Source organism: Varroa destructor, unplaced genomic scaffold (assembly GCF_002443255.2).
Source record: "Varroa destructor unplaced genomic scaffold, Vdes_3.0 BEIS01000002.1, whole genome shotgun sequence".
Lineage (NCBI taxonomy): Eukaryota > Metazoa > Arthropoda > Arachnida > Mesostigmata > Varroidae > Varroa > Varroa destructor.
In genome coordinates, this window is record NW_019211455.1 from 7,793,114 (window position 1) to 7,813,711 (window position 20,598).

Genomic DNA, 20,598 nt, shown 5'->3' on the forward strand with positions numbered 1-20,598 from the left:
ATAATCCTGTGATATCTGACTATGTTCGAGTAAGTTAACCTGAACTTTAGCCTCGACTTGGGTACTCCATAGTAGGCAGCAAATCAAAGAAAAGCTTATTGCCTGTACCGCTTACCAAAGTTGACACCCTTAAGGGCCTAACGTATATACTATAGAGATTAACAAACGGCAACCTAATAGAGGTAACGTTCTAGGCCAAAATCAGCAAAACTGGAATTAGCATCGGCGAGACGAAATCGGTCTACGTCGTTGTTCCGAGACAAACTCCACGAGACCTACTCTATTTAATTAAATGTTGTTCAATTATTGAAAACCTATTTCGAATATGCATTGACGAGGCAAACACTAACCTTCATTGAATTATGCTTTTTGATTGCTGGCCTTATCTTGTATGGCCAAAGCAAACAAATGATGGGGTACACCAATAGGGCAATGCAGCACGCGACACCCTCATAGCGAGTGCATGATAATATTCTATCCATCAGAAGCTGCGGCCTTTACGTTGCTATTGAGATAATGGAACGGTGTTATCCAGCTGTTTGCTCAGATTCGGTATACTGAGTCGACGGACACAAATTTGTTTATAAAGTCCCTGATAATTTCAGTATAGTGAGTTAAACAACAATTTCTCAATGGCGGAACTTATGAACGTTATTTAATAACGTTTACTGGTTAATAAGGCTACTAAAGGTAAAAATAACTTGCCGGACTATTTATTATACGCATAAAACTGTTAGATTATACAAAAAATTAAAAATACATACATATGTATTGTTCATTAAAAATATGCGCATACAAACAAAATACAATTAACAGTATTACGGAAAATTATAGAATCCATTTAAGCCATAAAGGCTTATGTTTTACTTTTACAAAAGCCGCAGCATTATGGGCTTACATAAAAATTTGGAAGTTTTCATCGCTTCCTTCTCTGATACACAATGATCATTTTGCAATTTTCCCCTCTTCTCACGACTCCTTTGTTAAGCGACTCTATATAGCAGCTTCATCAACACCCAGCGCACCCGCTCTCGAACGTCAACGACTGCATCGTTCTTACGGTTTCAAGCGCGTATCACATGTAATAATGCGATCTTGTTCTCGGTGCCAGCAGCAGCTCTAAAAGAAACACAGCCTCTTTTTACACCCTATTGTCATTTTATGTACATATGCAGCTGGTTACAATAGCATGTGCTATTATATTGCTATTGTAGCTATTATATTGCGTTAACTGGACTTGGAAGAGCCGCCCCTGGTCCCTTCCGATAGAAGTTTTGCTGATTGGAGCCAACGGGTCAAAATATGTTATGAAATTTCATTTCAGCTTCTACTAAGATATTTTTGATAAGAAAAAATCTATCTGAAGCCAATGAAACCTACTCTAAGAATTCATGTTCATCAATTAGCTTGGTACACACTCTTATACACAGATCTTCACTGGTGTAGTTTTCCTAGTGAATATGCAAAATGATCTACTTCAATATGACGTATTTAAGCTGGCAATTTCCACTCATAGTTAGTTCCTGGCAAGGTCTGAATCCAGACTGAAAAACGCCAGGCTTTTCAGAGAGATCACTGAAGTTTCCAAAATGTATATGCTGCATTTCTCTAAGAACGTTTAAAATTGTAACTTGCCTTTGAAGCGATAGGAATTGTTTAAATCAAGCTTTTTCGTAGAAGTGAGTGCCATTTTTGTGATCTCACGCTGATCGTTTAGGTCGGCTTCACAGGGGGTTTCATCCCGTTCCATTTTCTGAAGAACGCGCATCATTCCATGGGATACGAACGTCAACAATGGGATTTGCGCTGGGGAATCCTGGAAAATGAGAGTAGATGTATCTGCCGTCAGGCATGTATATACATGACGTTATGGCGAAAAATAAACTGTCGTAACGGATTTTTTTTAAGAATTTTAATTGAATAGCTCGCCGCGATACTTCCAAGGTCGACCATGACCCACATTTCGCAAGACAACTTAAAATGCAGCAGTTACATGTAACTTTCGAATATAATATAAGTAATGGCAGATTGCGTCAGGTAATAAATAGTTCGTTTACCAAAATATCGTCAAGATCAAGGATCCTATGTCGTGTCCTGGAATAGCTTGGTACAGCAGCGCTAGGTGGTGAATATTCGCTGGTGTCACTGTGTTGCTTCATTAGCTTTAGAATAGGGGAGTACGTGTATAATTTACCTTCACCACATTCCATGTCCTTCCAATCCACACCCAGGAAGAAAGGATGTGTCGTTATGTCAGACAGGAGTACCCCCGTCAGACGATCTAGAATTATTGTTATCAGTATAAACAATTCTTAACAACAGCCACTCAAGCGACTTCTTCAGTTATTAAGGCCTATTTCTAATAGGTTTTAGTATATCTTGATAGTATTCCTTAAATACTCGGAACATTTTTAACTAAAACGTTGTACATCTTGTAGCTATATATAAAACGTAAAACGAGCCATACTTGGTTTTTAATATTAACCTAATTAAAATTTTTCGGGTTTTACGCCCGGTGTCGCCGTTCGGCATTCCATCAGAGAACTGACTTCCAGCGTGTCCATGCCCGGCTTCGAACTCACACCACCATGCATCCCCTACGCTAGGGGGCAAACACCCTACCCATTACGCTAGTGCCGGGACAATTTCAAGCTAATTAAAGAAGCTCAAAAAATGATCCCTCTTCTTGGAAATTCTCAGAATCTAATGGTACGCCTTCCTGCATTTCTACGCGAGACCAGCTTAGCTGCAAGCTTTTCACTCGCAACTGTCTAGGCAATTAACCGTTATGTCTCACACCCCCTAAATTAACAATGCTCCGTATCGTTTTGTGTAGCTCGACTCACTAACTAAAATAATTATGATGAGCCGTCGATTGATTATATTATTTCACAGATTGTAAACATGTCCTCATGAAGGTCTTTCCTTTGCGAAACCATAACGTTGATCAAGTAGAAACCCATACAAAAACGACTGCACATTATTAGTCACACATTTTTTTACTACTTAGTCAGTCATTCATCATCATACATCATATGAATATATAGAATATTATTCCGTTACATTTCTAGTATTACATAGAACTGCAGTACAGAATAGTCCGGTAAACCTTGCCTTTGTAGTTTCTACGGCCTTTTCTGTGGAAAACGTCACTATGGCTAATATTTACTTCTAGCCTACGACCGATGTATCCATGTTAAGAATCCCACGAGGTATTTTTTTGTCCGATCATTTGTGGCACTATAATAAGAGTTCCACTATACTTTACTCAAAATCGAAAAATAGACGGGCTGCAACTCTGCGTACGGGATATTTAAAAACAGTGTTGGAACATACGTCCTAATAGCAACTAGCTGGTGCGGATAATTGACAGATACTAATATACGTAATGGCTCACTACGAATGATAGGTTATTGCGTACCGTAAGGGTCTCTCGTCATCCACCTAGAAATGATGTGACGCAGATCACTCTCTTGAATTTTAGCGAAGTTTATATGCTTTTCATCAGATGTTATAGATTGTTTTACTGCACGCGCATCCTTACCCCTAATCGGCGTAGTCTGGGTGGCTAGAAGATAAGCAGTTACACCGACAGCCCACCTAAAATTATTTGCAACCCAATTAACAAAATTGCCTATAATTTTTTTTTAATACGATGCGGAAATGAGTCGCATAAAAGAGTGTTAGTCTCGAAAGTGTTAGCTATTCGAAAATAGCTCACCAGTCAATAGCACGTCCATATTGAAATCCCCTCAAAACCTCGGGGGCGAGATAGTGAAGCGTTCCCGCCGTTTGCCCATCGTGAAATTCGGTAAATGATTTTCTAATATATGAGCGATTCACGCCACCCGATGCATTAACCGCGCATACCTTGCATGTATCAAAATCGATGAGTCGGATGCGACAGTTTGGCATGATAATCATATTGGATGGCTTGATATCACGATGGATGAAGCCTGTTACGTGAAGATATTGTATAGCGAGGCACAATTGAGACAATATGATTCGGCATAATTCGACCGAGAATCGAGGTTGACCCCGAATGGCTTTGTAAAGGTCCACCCCACGTAGGTACTCCATAAGGCAGACATAAGCACCCTCCGCCTTGAAGCAGGCATAGACAATCACTAATAAACGACTCTGTACCAACGTGGCAACAAGCTTATCTGCGCACTTCGCTCGTTCACTATGTAAGCGCGTTTGGCGAATCAACTTACACGTTAACGTTAAGCCTCCTATATTCACTTTATACACTGATCCAAAACCTCCTTTACCTAGTAGACGGAGCTTTGTGATCTGGTCTAAACGGGGTACCAATAAAGGCTCAAGTGCGTCAAGTCTGAATCCAAACCGCTCGTCTACTTTCAGTCTTTTAGAACTTGAAGGACTTGAAATAACGTTCTCAGCTGAATAGAGAAGATCAATTACGGAGTACCAATTCGTTCGCTGAACACGAGACGCTTCTTCAAGTTCGCCGGCTAGGACTGCCGTTATCAAGACGAGCTTGTGGAAGTAGACTGCGAGAGTCTGTGGGTGTTAAGTATTTTTTCGTATTGGTTAATTGCACGATTAATTAGCGATCTTATACGCTCGTAGAAGGTTATGGATTATCTCTCATATGCGAACCATCAATGAGCTCCAAACTGTACAATAGCATCTCATGTATGGCTCGAAACTAGGCTTTGCTGAATTATTAGAATGGACATGTTCTATAGCACATATAAGTCTCTAGGCTCACGTCAAAATTCATCTACAATGATTTTTACTGTTAATAGACACTTTAGACCGAAGCCCTACCTGGATGCGCCACGACAAACCTGGCAAGATTATCTAGCATTAATCAGAAGAGAAAGAAAAATCAAAGGCCAAGATATGCTCACATAAAGATTGGCTTGTGAGCTGAGTCGAAGCTTAGGAACGTTTACATCGTTAGAGCTTCATATATATGAAAGCGCGTCTTAAGGGGTCGCGCCGAGTACGAGCTATGACAGGCAATATAAGAACAGTTTCTACTGCTGAAAACAAGCCAGACGAATGCATATCTAACTCAGTAAAGTAATTGGGTGATCAGGATTCGGGTATCTTTTGTGTTAAGTACATTCAGTTGTGGGAAGGTGCTTTCGTTGTCCCAAAAACCTAAACCTACCTTGAGTTGGAGCTGACATCTAGGCTTGTTGTAGGGACGTTTCACCGAATTCTTGATCAGATTAAATAAGGATCGATTTCTATTTAGCGTCAAGCAACGTGGCCATCCACGTCCAAAATACGAATGATAAGAGCCTATCCACTAGTGGTTATTGGTTTATGTGAAACTGTGATCAAGGTCGGATCAGATATAGAGAGATAGCAAGCGATTTCTAGGCTAGCTCAATGGTCAGAATGGTTAGTAAGCAGTTAGTTCGTCTTTGCGGGAAATTATACAACAAATAAATTTAATTTACCCATATAACGACAAATAGCAGGAGTTGGTCCTAAATGAGATTCCGCCGTTTCGAAAACTGGTCAGTTATCACCATTAGGATTGTACAAATACATCGTTTTGGATTGACACGGGACGGATTGACACGGGACATCTTATGCTCCGAATATATACGCGCTTCAGTTGGGTTTGCATCGGCCTTCACGTTTTGAAGGGCCATAAACCGTACAGCTATAATATTATGCCCGCTAATAGTTTTGGCAATCATTGTAGCATTCTAATAGAAACTATCTGAGACTTCCACTTATTGCTTCATTATTAAAACTTCTCTACCGAGCTTCTCCAGAGTGGCAATAAACGAAACCATAACAGAAGTAATAGCAGAATGAAATTTTGATACCATTCTCATTACCATAGATATCCATACCTATTTTATCAACGCACACAATCGTACCATGTTCCGCTTCAAAACGCATCGAGTGTCTAGCAAGCAGGCCAGCTTGGATTTACTTTGAATGAAACTAATTAGAGTCTTGAGATTATAAACAAGTGAGCGCTTTAGTTAGCAAGGGACCTCTTGACAAACCTGAGCGGCTTGTCGATGCTCGGAACGGGTGTCATCGTAGAGTGACATGAGGTTACCAAGATCCTCCCGGACGTCTAGAAACGTTAGCTTCTGAGACATAATTCGACGATAAATCGCAATAGCAGTGAGACGTACCTGCTCGACCAAAAAATACTCCTAAAATACGTTCAGTAGATTAGCGTTTCTTATAGTACTGCTTTACATTGTAGTTCCGCCTCTAAGGGATTCCACACAATCTACTGCTTGTTGCTTCAGTTACTGCTTTGAGAAAAACCCTAGTTTAAATGTTGTAGAATACCATTACCCAGTTGACTGTAGTCTGATAGCTATCATGCGTATATAGATAATGAAATACTGCACGCGCAACAATACTAGGACGCGTACGGTCCTGTTTCGAAACAGTGGGGAAACCTCGAAACGTACAGAACACCTAAAAAGCTGCTCCATAATCCTTACAATTAACGTTGATCATTATTCCACACCTATAAGCAACTATACTACATATACGTTAACGTTGCGCTTACGTCAAATGGCTGCTGATAAATATATTAGGTCAAGTCTTTTTACCATTGGCGTCATCAAGAGACGGGGCGTTACTTGCGAACTGCAGTGTCTCAGGAACATCTTGAAGCTATCTCGCGTACCTTTCACCAGTCTACAATAGTTCGAATAAAATTGGATGTGTGAGAATACGTTTTTTAAACCGTTCAATACGACAGGTTTGGGCAGCTACTAATCAGGGACCAATCAATAGCAAACAAACTGCAGTCATCTTTATGCGGTTTTTCATTGACAGGCATCCTATTCAGCCATAAGCTGTCGCATTAATCACACAGTAGCTCCCAAAAGAACAGTTAGTCTAGCTTCCAACCTCCCATAAAAAATACATAAAATTATAGAATCGTAGTGAGTAATGTGTTTCACCTCTTCTGACGTTTTGCTACTAACTTGAAGGCTCGTCGCATAATTTTCTTCAACTTAATCACCTTGTCTGCAACGGAGTAAATTAATAGAATAGTAAGATTATTCCTGTTGAAAGCGGAATCGTGTTCTTATTTTCCTCCAATAAGTTTCAGCTAATTGGCGTTGAAATTCCGCGACCGCACTTCAACGGCCGACATTTCCACTGAGCAAGCACGCTATCGTCGAGATAATAGAAGCTGATATCAACGCTAGCCGATGGGACATGTGCGGCGCGAATATCTAGCTGAAAGGAACGATACATCGAAAATATACGTAAAACAAAGGGGGAAGCGAAAAATTCGCGTCTCTCCACTACGATTCTTAACACGCTTCTGAACCAATATTACCAGTCACCCCATTGCTTGGGGAGCGCGATGGTGATCGGCCATCGTGAATTGTCAACGGCACGCCCGCCGATGTTACACATTCGCCGCTCACCCTATTAGAAGTTATTTTGTGAGCATTATCTTCGTTGTCCCTTGTAGAGCGAGACCCGTAGCGAAGTGTGGTACGATCGCTCGTAGGCATTTTCGAAATACAATCTCACGATTCTCTCCTCTGTTCAAGAAGGGCGGAGGCCCGCTCCCCTTACTATGGGCGCTCTTGTGCGACGGGGGTAGCGGATGCACCCAGGTTGCCTGGAGGAGGTGACAAAAGACGATGAGTGGCCCATGCGTGCAACTGAATCATTATGCCATGTACTGATCCTGAAGAGGCCCGATAATTCAGCAGTTAATTCGAATCAATTTCTATTGGTATCGCTGGCCATGCGCTTCGTTATTTTAGAGCAGCTGTCTTTAGTAGGTGAAAATCAATGTTGCAACTTTAAAGTTAAGCGTGAACTGCGCTATCTTAGCAAATCCCAGTCGTGGCGTCAATGCTTTTTCTCATACGGCTCGGATCCCGGACATTCACCAGTCACGCATTGAATTCTCTCTTGAATCTTGAAAATTTGGGATCGAGCAGCCTTCACAGGTCGTATTGCAATAGATATCCTACGAAGGCGATAACTGAGCGAAGTTCATTGGTCTGTCTTGGAAGTGTGGACGGGCGTCGAGAATTAAGTACGTCCGCCGTGTGTTCCCCTAACTGATCCAAATCGGTACGATAACTAGTGATCGTCGGTGGTTATACTGATATTGAGATTATGTTATGGTTGAAGTAACGTTATATAATCACATCTAGTGAAACAATGGTTCATTCTTGATTACGACTACATCACTCCATTAACCTTTCAACGTAACAATAACATTGTCAGCCACTAGATAGGTATAGTTGGCCAGGTTAGCCTGGTATATGACGACGCAGATGCATACGAGCATGACTTCAGTGCCGCTAGAACTCTAGCATCATGACGACGTACCCGTATATAAGGCAACGAATACCACTCATGATCCCATAGGCCATATTCAATGGGCCTATCCGTGTCAGAGCCATCACAGAGAGATTATCAGTGATAAAACATCGCGATCTGGATGGCGCCAACGGTCAAATAGTTTTCTTTATTTTATGTAGCAACCGTACACTATCTGCAAATAATTATTCACTTATATATATGGATATATATATATATCTATATATATATATATATATATATATATAAAATTTTTTGAAAAGTCGATACTAATTGAAGATGCTTTATGTTTCGCGCGATAGAGCATATATAGATGTGTCATATCTCGCGTTATTAACACCTTGACGATATATAGGTACTCGACATGATCTTGTACTCTGTCCATACATATAGCTGCTTTTGCACTATATAGAAGTCGCTTTGATTCTTTGTGAACGTTCCTAATTTCCGCTAACTGATTTTTTTGAAATTTTTAGCGTATGGTTCTGCTGTGCAATGAGCTGTTTTACTAATGAATGCATTCAAACATTACTCAACTATAAGTGCGTCCGTGGTACTGTTTTAGTATTAACTCAAGACTTGATTCCGGTTTCCAGACCCATCACGTAAATTGTCGTCGATAATTGATGCCACAAAGTAACGCAACTGTGTTATCTTTGCTGGACGCAATCATCTGCTTCTACGTAAAGGATACGTCTAGCGGGGTCGAAGGACTCGAAATGGCAGCAGGAAACAATACGTAAGTGGTGGTTTTTTTTACACGTCAGGTCCTCCTTGGCCGTTTCGATATTTATGTGACAACAAAGGCTCGTTATATGCGCAAATAACTATTTCGAAATCCGAACACGATACACTTGATAGCTTTGTTGAATTGCGCGGTTCGAATTTACGTATCGAGACGACAGTAAACGGTGTTTACAAATGATTTCACGTATTGACTGTACAGATGATTCTATAGACTAGGTAACAATACATCATACCCGTTATCAATACTAAATACCTGCTCCTATTTTACATTGCTAAAGGATCATGATATTTAAGATACGTTTGGAGTGCCGAATAGACATGCCGTATGGCGCTGTGTGTGTATAATAACCGCGTTAATATGCAATTATCTTAAAATTAAGGCCTTAACAGTCACCACTAAGTACACAGAAGGGAACCCTCTCACGGTGCCAACTCTAGAAACAAGGTCCAGTTGCCGGAGACCGTTCTTATAAACATCGGGTGCCTGACGCAGGCCTCGCATAGACCATTAAAGCACATTTGCAATGACCTTACAAAATACAGTTTTAGAGGTATGTGTAGGGTTAATTAAGCTAATGGCGACCACTTAAAGTCAACCCTTCAGCCCTTTTCCAGAATGCATATATATATATATATATATATATATATATATATATATATAGGTACAGAATCGTCCCAAATATTTTAACTAGAAAAATAATAATAATTCACTAAAAATACTTCGCTTTAGGCAGCAATCTTGTGTTGTATCAGTCATGGAGTTGCCCTTCATGTTAGAGAATTGTTCCGATTGAAAATCTTTCACTCAATGATTTTCAAATTAAGGAAAGTCTCGTTGACATTACATGATCTTCTTGAACAGCAAATAACGTTTCTAACACTTCAGTCAGCTGCAAAACGACTGTGTCAACATACTCTAGAGAGTCACAGCTACAACCAGGGCTTATCTGAAGGCCCCCACGAAGACACGACGCTATAACTCAATAGCAACGATGTTATTTTTTTTCCAAGGTGGGCAATACGCTGGGGCTTTAAACATCATCGCTGAACGTGTTATAGGATAGAAATTAGATAATTTCTCTAAGTTAAATAATATCTAAGTTAAATAAGCCGCCCACATTATTCTGTTTAAAGTTAGCTAGCCATATGCTTTATATGTATGTAAGATCTGTAGTGCAACAATATTTGATACATACTAACATATACAACGAAATTCATGCAACCACTAAGTAAGTCAAACCTCATTTTAGCCTTCAAAATAGATTTCCGCGTTTTAAAAAAAGAAATAAAGATTCAGTTATACGCTGTTTCTTTGTCTTCATTAGAAACACATACAAATCTAACGTCGAACCTCGCGAGTTCCTGCAGCAGGTCACAGCGTCGAGGATGATTTTTATACAGCGTAACGTATACGCAGCTTTATTAACAAAAGAAAGTTGGCATCAGTATCATTCCGGATAACGACTGACACTCTTGTACTGAGTTAGTCGAAGCCACCGCGTCCGTATCTCATAAAAGTATTCTACCATCTTCTTCGACGGAACGACGTTATATAATTTCGTATGCGGTCCGTGCAAAATATGAACAAGTTATCCCTAGCAAGCTGAACATAGTCCCTAGAACGTGCGTCTCGTAAAGTTGGTTGATAATGGGAAGATTCGAGGACACGCATGCTGTCGAGTTAGTGGCGATGGTGAGATAAATGCGTAAAGGTGAGCTGAATAACACTGGGAACAAATGGCAAGCGAAAGTTCTCAAGGTCGCATTCAGCAGTCGTTGCGGCTAGCACGTCTATGGATGGTGCCTGATTTACCGCTTAGGGAACGCGAAGCTCTCACGCAAATAGGCTCATGGAGAACAGAGTGCGATGGAAAGGGAACAATTTGCGGGAAGCCGCTAAGACTGTCCTAAAAATTTGTCGTCTCATTTCGCCGCACAATCGTCAATTGTGGTCAGTTAAGAAAGAAAAATAAAATACCGAAACGCGTATTCACCAGAAACTCTTTTGTCACAGCCAACTTCTTTGCGCTTTTGACCTTGGTTAGTTTGGCCTAAACGATGGTAAGGAAAGGCATAAAGAGGCTGAATACGATTAGAGGCAAATCGGAGATTTATGTTGCTCTGTAAATGTTACCAATAAATTACAGCCAATAAGACTTACTGTGGATATTTGCTTTCTAATTATGAAAGTGCTATTAAAGCCACTACTATTATTCATTTTTTGAGACGACTATCGTTTGTGGTAAGCTTTTTTAATTAGCCGTACAACTGAAAACACAGGAGCAATTTTTTGCGCAGACGAAGAGAAAGTATCCTTAATTAGAGTTAATTAGTGAATCTGATTTCTTACTAACGGTCAATGAAGTAGGCCGTATGCCTTACATTTAATGTGGCTCACAATAGTGTTTGCTTTCAAAAAATGTATATAAAAAGTTTCCATCCAACCTACCTGTGAATAAGAACGAAGAGTTGTAGGCTAAACTGCAGATGCGGCCCAATTACAATTGTCCTGCACGTGAAGAGTGGGAAAAAGCCAAAGCTAGTGCTGTGGAATAATCCTTACTAATTCCACTGGCGCGCTTCAACCTGATAAACCGCTTTGTGTGAAATCTTCACGTAGGACAGTTTTTTAGAAAAAAATCTTTGTTACCGTAAATCGAATGTCGATACCTTGGTATTGGGTAGGAATAATAAGTAGGCAAACGTTGGACGTCGAAGCTCAGCATTTAGGTAACTGGATGATACTTTTGGCCTCTCATCCTGCCTGTACGTAGCCCTGCGGCAACAGAGGGGGAAGGCTTTGTGCCAAGAGGGGTAAGTGCGTTTTTCTAAGGACCATGCAATCATGCGCATATACCTAGGAACGTCGACGAGACATTGTTGGTGCTACAATGCGCAGCTCGGCGATGAGATGTTTTGAACAGCGATCAGATCAAGGGGAAGACTGCACTTTGCTGATAGTGCTCCCATGAGAGAAACATGTGTGTACGCGGGAAGCTTGTCTTGCGCATGCCGTACATTGCTTTAGGTCACAATTGGCCTATTTTGTTGTTAGCTCGACTGTCATTAAAGTATTTGAAATAAATTTTCAAGAGCAGCTTACGCTACAAGACGCTTTATCTACTAAATGTTCTTGCTAATCACAGCATGATCTAGTATTTATAAAACTTTCTCAACGTCATAAACGATTATGGAAAGTAACATTACAAAACGAACCTGGTTTCGCAATTGTGCTTGTCTTTCGAAGCAAGTTTCGAGACGAAGCGCTAGTGTCGGCGAAAATGTTCTTTCCCCCTATCTTTATCTATGTAGGGTACCCAAATCCGGAGCTCTATTTGTAAATCGTTCCTATCGAATCCTTACTCATTGCAATTATATATTTACTTACGGACTTACTTACCCCAGTTAACTTTGTCGTTTATATAAATTACGCAGTATGCGACGAAGAAACTTATTTGATTCGTAGGTAAATTTTTTATAGTAACCGTGCACCAAGCTATATCGGTAGATTGACAATCAAGCCTATCTGTTTGATCCAATTGTTAACTTAAGTTCTGGTCTTTGAATAGGCCGCTTGTTTCAACATAAAAGAACCAAAAGGTATTAACAATGTTTCTTTTTCGATCATTTCTATGGATTTCCGAGCATTTAGATCCTAAGTTCTAGTGAAGCTCTTTCAGTTTGCCTTGTAGCCTTGTTTCTCGGATTTTTCAGAAGGGAAATAGAAGTTATTACGTTAAGTTAACGACGTAAGTTAACGTCGATTCCGGGCAAAAAAGAAGTTTTTGATCTCAGTGGAGATTCGTCTTATGTTAACACGTTGGACAATAGCTGATCTTTGCTGAAATTACGACTACAGTGCATTATTCTTACGACGACAGGTTCACTGTCTTATTTTAGAAAGAGCTGGCCTTTTTCGGTCTTCAAGAATAGGCCGTCCAGACTTGTCCAAATTCGAATGTCCCAACCTGTTCCATACCAATAATCCTACGAAAACCATGGGTTCTGCTATAAAAGGACGAGATGTTAACTGAGTGCTGCCGATACTAATGCGCCATCGCTACCATTGGCTCCAGCGATAATATAACGGATTACCAGAGCCAAGAAGTTAGTCTATCGAAGATGAATGGACTCTTCGGCCAGGCTGAAAAGGGGGCTAAAGGCTATAGTCGTGTCCTTGGTCCTGGAAATTACCATTTTTTAACTCTACATGATAAGAAAAGGTCTACACGAGCGCACCAGCAATGACCACATGAGCAGTCTAAGTGGTACGTTCGGACACATACGTGAGTAGCGCTGACGAATGTTACAGCATTTACCAATGACACTTAGGAGGTTCGCTGCTATCGGTACGGTGTTGGCCAAATAAATATCACCTGCGTCGTCGCTGCAATGTATATATACACGTATCTTATCATAATAATAGTTATTCAAATATTGAGGTGAAACTTCATGGTAATGAAGTGACTGTCCTATAGAGCTGCTCACCTACAAATAGCTATTATCTTACATTGAAGTAACTGAGTGCACATCAGATCTATATATTTTTATTGTTATAATAACGATATCGAGCGAGAATAGTGGAAGATGAAGATCATTATCCCTCTTACATATATAGCATTACTCTTCGCCATCGACAGACAAGATCCAAATACTTCTGCCATCAGAGTGAGTCGATTGCAGTAGCAGCTACAGCCGCAGCATCCACAAGTGGGTAGGCTTACATCGACCCGGAATGGGCATCGTAGACCCACCGGCATCGCGCAGTGTATTTGCAGTAATCTTGCCGTAGCCAGAGCAAATGAAGGCTTGGGCCATGCCATTGTGTAATGGACAACCAAGACAAAGGCAACATCAGTCATTGAATACCTCGCCTTTAACCATGCGTCGCTGCTGCTTAACCCAGCACCCTTACGGGTGCCTAGCGTCACGTCAACTCATTCGCCATTTGAAGCGAGAAGTCGGCATTATCTTGTTCCTCCACCCGCGCCCACTTTTTCGTCGAAATATTATTGTGGTGTTTATTTAGAACGGCGGGCTACATTAGTCTCTCCCTGAGGGATTTATCGTCGATACGTTACCGAAATAATTGAAGGAAACAGGACCTCGTCGTTTTACCTCAACTGCCCGAGATCACGTATTACGTGGATTTGTGAATGTAAATGGATGTATATGGGTGCCCTTGTGGCACTCTAGCTAACTAGGGACCCGCACGATCACGTCCTGACAGACTGGAGGAGTAAAGTCCATCCAATCGAATAGATTGATATCGGCTCTTAAAAAATATTGATCCTTACGAAATAGATCAAGAAATAAGAGGACAAAAAAGAAAACAGGTTACAATCAAAAGGTAAAGACAAAGGAACAGTTTCATAGGGAATTTCAGTCAGCTTAATTAGATGATAATGCTCGGTCTCACACTCGAAAAAAGGGACCGATGGATTCCAATAAATAGAGTACTCGAATTTGCAATTTGTTCTCAAAATCTCGAAAATTCAATGACAGAAAATACCTGTCGTTTAAAAGAAATATAATAAATCAAATATAAACAAATACTAATAAATGTTACAGTATACCATATTTTACTTGAAGTAACCGAAGCACGTAAAATTGACTTCAGATATAAGGTTTTCTATAAAAAGGAAACAACTGTTTTGCGATAAAGTTTTTAGATCTGACTTACTTATCAAAATTTCTTTTCATATTTCATAGGAAATCGATGATATTAAATAAGACAGGTTTTCATATGGATCTGCCACAAACCGGCACCACATGTTCCTAGTACGCCTTTTTTATTAATTGTAACAATTTTCTCGACGTTGGTCATTTGGTCGGCTCCTCAGAAAGTGGTGCTGGCAATGGAGGTGGCATAATTTACATAAACACACGTCTGCCTGTGTCCTGTTTTATATCTATCCGGTAAGGCCGTGCACTCGGTTTATTTTTTTTGATTCTAAGGATATAAGCAGTACTGAGCGAGCAAGCCTATCGTACAAAGAAATACGTTCTCCCACGGGCTATATGATCTCACAAAAAGTATGGCTTAATGTTGTTTAACAAAAATGAGCACCGCATAAAATATACAGTTATGGCAATTTTTTACTTTTACTCCCCTTAACGGTAAAAAATTAAATGGCCGTATTTATTGAAGCGTACATAACAGAAATACTTACTAAAAGCAACTATACAAAGGAAACTAATGTGTATCTTCTAACATATGTAAGAAATGCCTGATGGGCAACTCTAACGTAAATAAGGCAAAGTAAGTTCAGGGTAGACGTTGATTTGAAACTCCCCACGAGTTTTGCGAAATTACTCTAAAACCTTGCGGCTGCTTTAGCAGAAATTTGTTATCGAAGCAAAATGGTTTTTTGTTTAGAATATTAGTTGTTTCTTAGGAAATGGCCCTATGGTATATAAGGTTTGTGAGAAAGACTATATCAAGCTCACCTCTTTTGTGAACCTGAATTCAATGTTCTAAGAGAACCCATCAGGTGTATCCCCATAGTAAAATATTTCTGCTAATTATTAATACGATTTACTATATGGGTAGTAATCAAATCCTTACAATCGTAGCAAGGCTTAGCCGCATCGAAAAAGATGCACAATGGACGCCTTCTCATCATTCTATCTTTGTCAAGCTTGCTAGCATTCATTACTTCGTAGATCTCAGTTAGAAGGCGTTGAGACAAATTAAACAGTCCCAAATACTCCTTAAACAGTGTTGGTTATCTAAAGCATCGCGAGGAACATGAAAAAGCTGTAGATAATTTAGTTTCTTTACTGGGGCCTTACTCGTAGGCCACAGTCGTTTCGAATTGTCCAGTCTGCCTTGACGGGATGCGGTTGAGAACTTGTCTCGTTTCATTAGAAGTCAACCGTAGTGTTAGGTTGAAGTGGCCATCGACGGTACCGGAAGATATAAAAAAGCTGTGGAGGTAATACACCCTCATCAAGCGATAGCCACAACGAACAAACATACATTGCTGTAACAAAATATTATGGAAACCAGCCAAGTTATGAGATAACTTTTTCGCATAAACATGGTATGACTCATACTTAAATGGGGGGGGGGGGGAGTGCCTATCTCACCCTCTGGACGTGACTTTTAACGCACGTGTTACACTGTACTGTTGTCTAAATACCCTTTAATACCGGACAAAGCTCTATTACTATGCCATTAGGTTGTAATCTTGGTAAAATTGGTTCTAATCTCAACGCTACAAACCAAATTGAGCGAGGATATGAAAACGACTAGTCATATATACGGCTGTATTTTTCTTTCTTTTAACTTCGTGCTCAATTTGATTTGCACGGGACGCCAAAAATAGAGATCTTAAACCTGTATTCAAAGTTGGATTGTAAGTGGAAGGGGCTGAACGCAACCCAAACTTGTGGGCCAACACAATAGCCGGTCCCAGTGTCAAGTCGAGGTTCGCTTGTTTTCGAAGTAGTAAATTCGGCATGAAGGTTAGGCACAAGCTAATTGACCCGTTGACCCTGAGCACGCTGTTGCTCTCTCTCGCCGTAGTTGATCACGGCTTACATATGAGCCTTTGCTTGATTGTAGAAAACACCAAAGCAGCTAGATCGATTTTTCAAAAAAAAAAAAGTCTACCAAGCAATGATTATGTCAATTGAACAGATATCAATTGATTAACGATGTTTGTGCGGCCGATGGTCTTCTGAAATTGAACGAGAACGACCTTTTTGTTGCAAAAATAGTGGCAGCTGATGAAGAATGGTAGATCTGCATTAAAGTCAGTCAGGACAGAACCTGGTCTAAGCTGGATGGTGTCATTTAAAAGTTAAGACCCGGTCAGGGTCATGCTGTGCATTTGGCGAAATTGCAAAGGGGTATTTTTTTCTGTGAACTTCAGACAACAAGAGCGTTACCTCAGTTAAGTACTGCGAATATCTCGATCACTTTCGGCAACGCATCCAAGGAAAACGCTCGGCTATAAGCAATAGAAGTTATATTTAACTATAACAACGTCTGGCGTCGCACGTAACGGAACAAAGATGATACAAGTTTCGTTAGAATATTTTACCCACCCAGTTTATTGTTCTGATTTTATTTCCTGCAATTGTGACCTTCCCCGGTTCTTGTAGAGTTGCTTTAATAAGGACAACTTTGTATTTTCAACAAATGTAAAAATTACATTGACCAGTTCATCGGAAACGAAGATATTAATTTTTGAAGAATTGGATTACCGAGTTGTCTAAAAGAGTCGCTAATAATACCCAACATAATAACGGCCGAAGTCATCTTTTTTAATTCAGATTATTAATTAGATAATTCTAATTAGATTAATTAGATAGAATTTTATTACGGACGACCCAATACATTCAGCGACCTATCTAGTATGATCGATGGGCCTTTTCAAAACCTAGGTCAACAAATGAAATAAACGAAAACTCTACCAGTCTGCTATAATGGAACGGGTCGACTTGGACCAAATGGCCGATAATTAACTTGTTTCATTTAAAATAACTGTTCTATAAGTGAGCCGAACTTTTTGCACATTACAATTAAAAGTTATATAAACAAGTATAAAAACGGGATATGGAAACGGCTTTCTTATATGGCACATATTAAGATCATTTAAAGTTTTCGAAATTCCTGTGCTGCTTACACCAGCTTCTAACAATTGAAAGGTTACATTGCCTGCGAGAATGTACAGAGAGCCAAGCACACTATACGAAGTTAAGAAGGACGGTAACCTGCTTATAAACTATGATAACCTTGATGTGACCTTTGACGCGCTTGCGGTCGTAAAAGCTCAGTCGGTTTGCCAATGCTATTCTACTGCAAATGACTAATTTTATTCTTTTAAATTAACTAAAAGAAGTGTGATAACTTGAACCGATCATAACGTGTCGAGTTAACTTTATTGTATCCATATAGGCGTTAAGTTATTGGCTAAGCGCTATTAGAATTGCTCGATGTTGCTGTCTCTGAAAACTTCATTGATTACAGAAATTTATGTTTCCATTTGGACCACGCACCTTGGACGTCGTGCAAGGACAAGGACTTATCTGACAATTATTTACAGTGATTACGTTGATGACAAGGTGAATGCAACCCTACCTCATGAACCATAGAGTCGGATAGCTGGCCATGCTGTCAGAGGCCATTGTTTGTTGGGCCGTTCTATAGTACGGCTCCCGCCTATTTTTTGTTCCAGAGATTAAATTTTTGTTACTGACGTTCCCGCCCCTTGTCGATCCTCTAGCAAAGTTTATCTTTTCGGTGACAGCGCCTCTAACTCCCATGGCTGTCGCAGCGAAACCGCAGAAGGTTCCCGATTAGTCCGGAGATGGTCGCGTGCGTTACCTTACCACAATACCGCTTAGATGCTACAAGAAGGCCAATGGCCTGCCACCGATAGCGCGGCGGAAAGAGTAGTTAGTACAAGTAGCGGTGATAGGAGCCGTACTGCTACTTCTCATAGCCGTTGTACGCGTGGTAATTAACAGCACACGGCTCGATCATTCAGGTGATGCGGTGAGGGCGGCTTTCGCTAGCAAAATTCGTCGCAGCAGAGGTTGTGCATGTGAGCCACAGTGGCTATCTGATGTATGATACTTAGATAAATGCATAGGTTTTTCTCTGTCTGCATCAGCTCCTTCGCCCGTGGCCACAACATAGCGCACAGCCTTGATATCATCCATCCGACCCAGTGCTCTCGTAACTAATCTGATGCCCTCTGAAAATACTATTAAATCCGACCCTGATAGCTGACAAGATGCGAGTCACTGGGAAGTTCGTAACGACCTGGTTAAACCTCTGAAATTACATTAGGGTTTATCATGACTGACGGAGCGTCGTCTATACGAGACCCAAAACATACTAGATTCAATTTTCCATATTTTTGGTATAGAACAAGCTTTTTATAGCACTAAGGCAGCTCTGTAGTAGTACCTTTATAATAACAGTATTGATGATATATCTAATGCGAAGGAAAGAGCTCTTCATACATTGCGCTATGTTTGTCTCATTTACAGAAAACAAAAGATTAGCCATTGTGTCTTGATCGCCTATATTGGGCATTTGCATTCTCGACATTTAACAAGAAACTAATAAAATTAGATGAATATGTGGCTACTGTAATAATTTCATGTTAGCTTTCTCTTCGAAGAACGTTATTAAAACCGCTATTTGTTAGAATAGTAAACTACCTTGTAAAATATTCGCTTAGGTAAAAAAAAAAATCCAGAATTTAATAACCAACATACGATGCCTGAGCACTCGCCTAAGCTTTACATTGTGGTTTGATAGAAACTTTTCTGAGGGGGCTAGAAATTTTTTATTCTAAATGTTTGCTTTTTTACAAAATTAAAACTTCAGAAAATGACTAGAAGAAAGTGACTAAAAAGTTGAATTTTCTTAATCGCATTCTACGTCTGAGCCTGCGTAGAAGGTCACCCTTCTTATTGTTGCGCGAAAAAAAAATAATCTTTTGCAAAAATGATATCGTGCTGGCTGAGTGAAATGCTTACTACACAATGTTGCATTTTAATAACGGTTATAGAAATCGGGAAAAATCGTTGAAGTCAGTCCTTTTCGTAAGCATACTCAAATGAAATTGCTTGATAAGGATGCCTTAGTATCTGTGTATGCCAGTAAAGGTCTCGAAAAGCAGGTATGCTCGACATAAAACGTTTCTTCAAAAATTCTCCAATTAGGCTGTTCCTTTCTTCCGGTCCGTTTGAGGCGTGTCCTAGGAAGATCTGCGTGGGAGATGGAGTCGATAGGGTAAATGCTTCTTTCCCAAAGAAACAAGTCCGCTTTTCCCATAGAGCATAATGTTAATCCACTGGACCACAGCTGGCCGAAGATACTAATGCCGACTGAACTATGGGTTCCTTCTATGCTATGCTATGCTATGCTATGCTATGTCAGTATTGTGCTACATGGTCAATTGGTACGCTAACTTCCGTACCATCCGAGTACCTGACTTGTGGAAATTGTTTAGAGATAAGTCTGTTCTATTTGTACAACGCGAGACTATAACATCAGGTTGTAGATGATCTTTCTTGGCCAATGTCTTTCGTCAGCTAAAATGTGGTACGAATCAAATATTACCACAGGCTGATGACACGTCAGCAGTGTGGCTGAAGGCCCTTTCAGCACTCCAATGGGAGACCAGAATATGAGAGCACATAAATAGGATTAACAGAAATCAGTACACGGTAATGCGCTTTCACTAGAACATCGAGGATAACTGAAAAAGGACATGTGGTCTGGGTTGAATAAGGTCTCAGATTGGTGTCGCGTACATATTTTGTAGGCGTAGGAAACATTTTTGAAGATTTTGTATTCTGAAAAAAAAACATGCTCAAAGAGTGCTATGTGGACGGTCGTCTTTCGACCATGTTAGGCAGCGAGTTGCTCGGTTTTCTACCTGCTACAAAGGCTACTGCGAAATTCATTCCGCGGAGTAGAATATGTATGGTTTAGTGTGGCAGATTTTGAATTCAGTCGAGGTCAATTATTTCCTCATGAAACGTACTTCGAATACGTTC

General features: G+C 40.2%; 1 protein-coding gene and 1 long non-coding RNA gene across 8 annotated transcripts; one reads left to right on the plus strand and one right to left on the minus strand.

The window, feature by feature from the left end:
- Positions 1-691: 691 nt before the first annotated feature.
- Positions 692-11,869, minus strand: LOC111245447 (putative serine/threonine-protein kinase DDB_G0280717). 7 transcript variants are annotated; one of them, XM_022793823.2, is made up of 9 exons: positions 11,519-11,869; positions 6,954-6,996; positions 6,573-6,660; positions 6,006-6,161; positions 3,722-4,527; positions 3,422-3,600; positions 2,058-2,281; positions 1,636-1,816; positions 692-1,119 (listed from the first exon to the last, which is right to left on the minus strand). In XM_022793823.2, exons 2-9 carry the CDS (start codon positions 6,968-6,970, stop codon positions 1,076-1,078), a joined length of 1,695 nt encoding a protein of 564 aa, XP_022649558.1. In that variant the 5' UTR covers positions 6,971-6,996; positions 11,519-11,869; the 3' UTR covers positions 692-1,075. The 7 variants fall into 7 exon arrangements, 6 of the variants coding, with proteins under 6 accessions (XP_022649558.1, XP_022649557.1, XP_022649556.1 ...); XM_022793822.2 differs by having other exon boundaries at positions 6,930-6,996; XM_022793821.2 differs by lacking the exon at positions 11,519-11,869 and adding an exon at positions 7,316-8,925.
- Positions 7,935-11,252, plus strand: LOC111245448 (uncharacterized). The gene is made up of 3 exons (XR_002671343.2): positions 7,935-8,070; positions 8,919-9,061; positions 10,395-11,252. It is a non-coding gene; the product is annotated as an uncharacterized LOC111245448 (long non-coding RNA).
- Positions 11,870-20,598: the final 8,729 nt, after the last annotated feature.

Excerpts from the sequence above, each read along its gene's own strand:
- LOC111245447 (XM_022793820.2), bottom strand. The coding sequence starts at position 7,496 with ATGCCTACGAGCGATCGTACCACACTTCGCTACGGGTCTCGCTCTACA. Across the intron at positions 6,661-6,929 it reads GTAGCAAAACGTCAGAAGAG|ACTGGTGAAAGGTACGCGAG; the intron begins GTGAAACACATT and ends GAACTATTGTAG. Across the intron at positions 1,817-2,057 it reads TTGATCTTGACGATATTTTG|GATTCCCCAGCGCAAATCCC; the intron begins GTAAACGAACTA and ends CTCATTTTCCAG.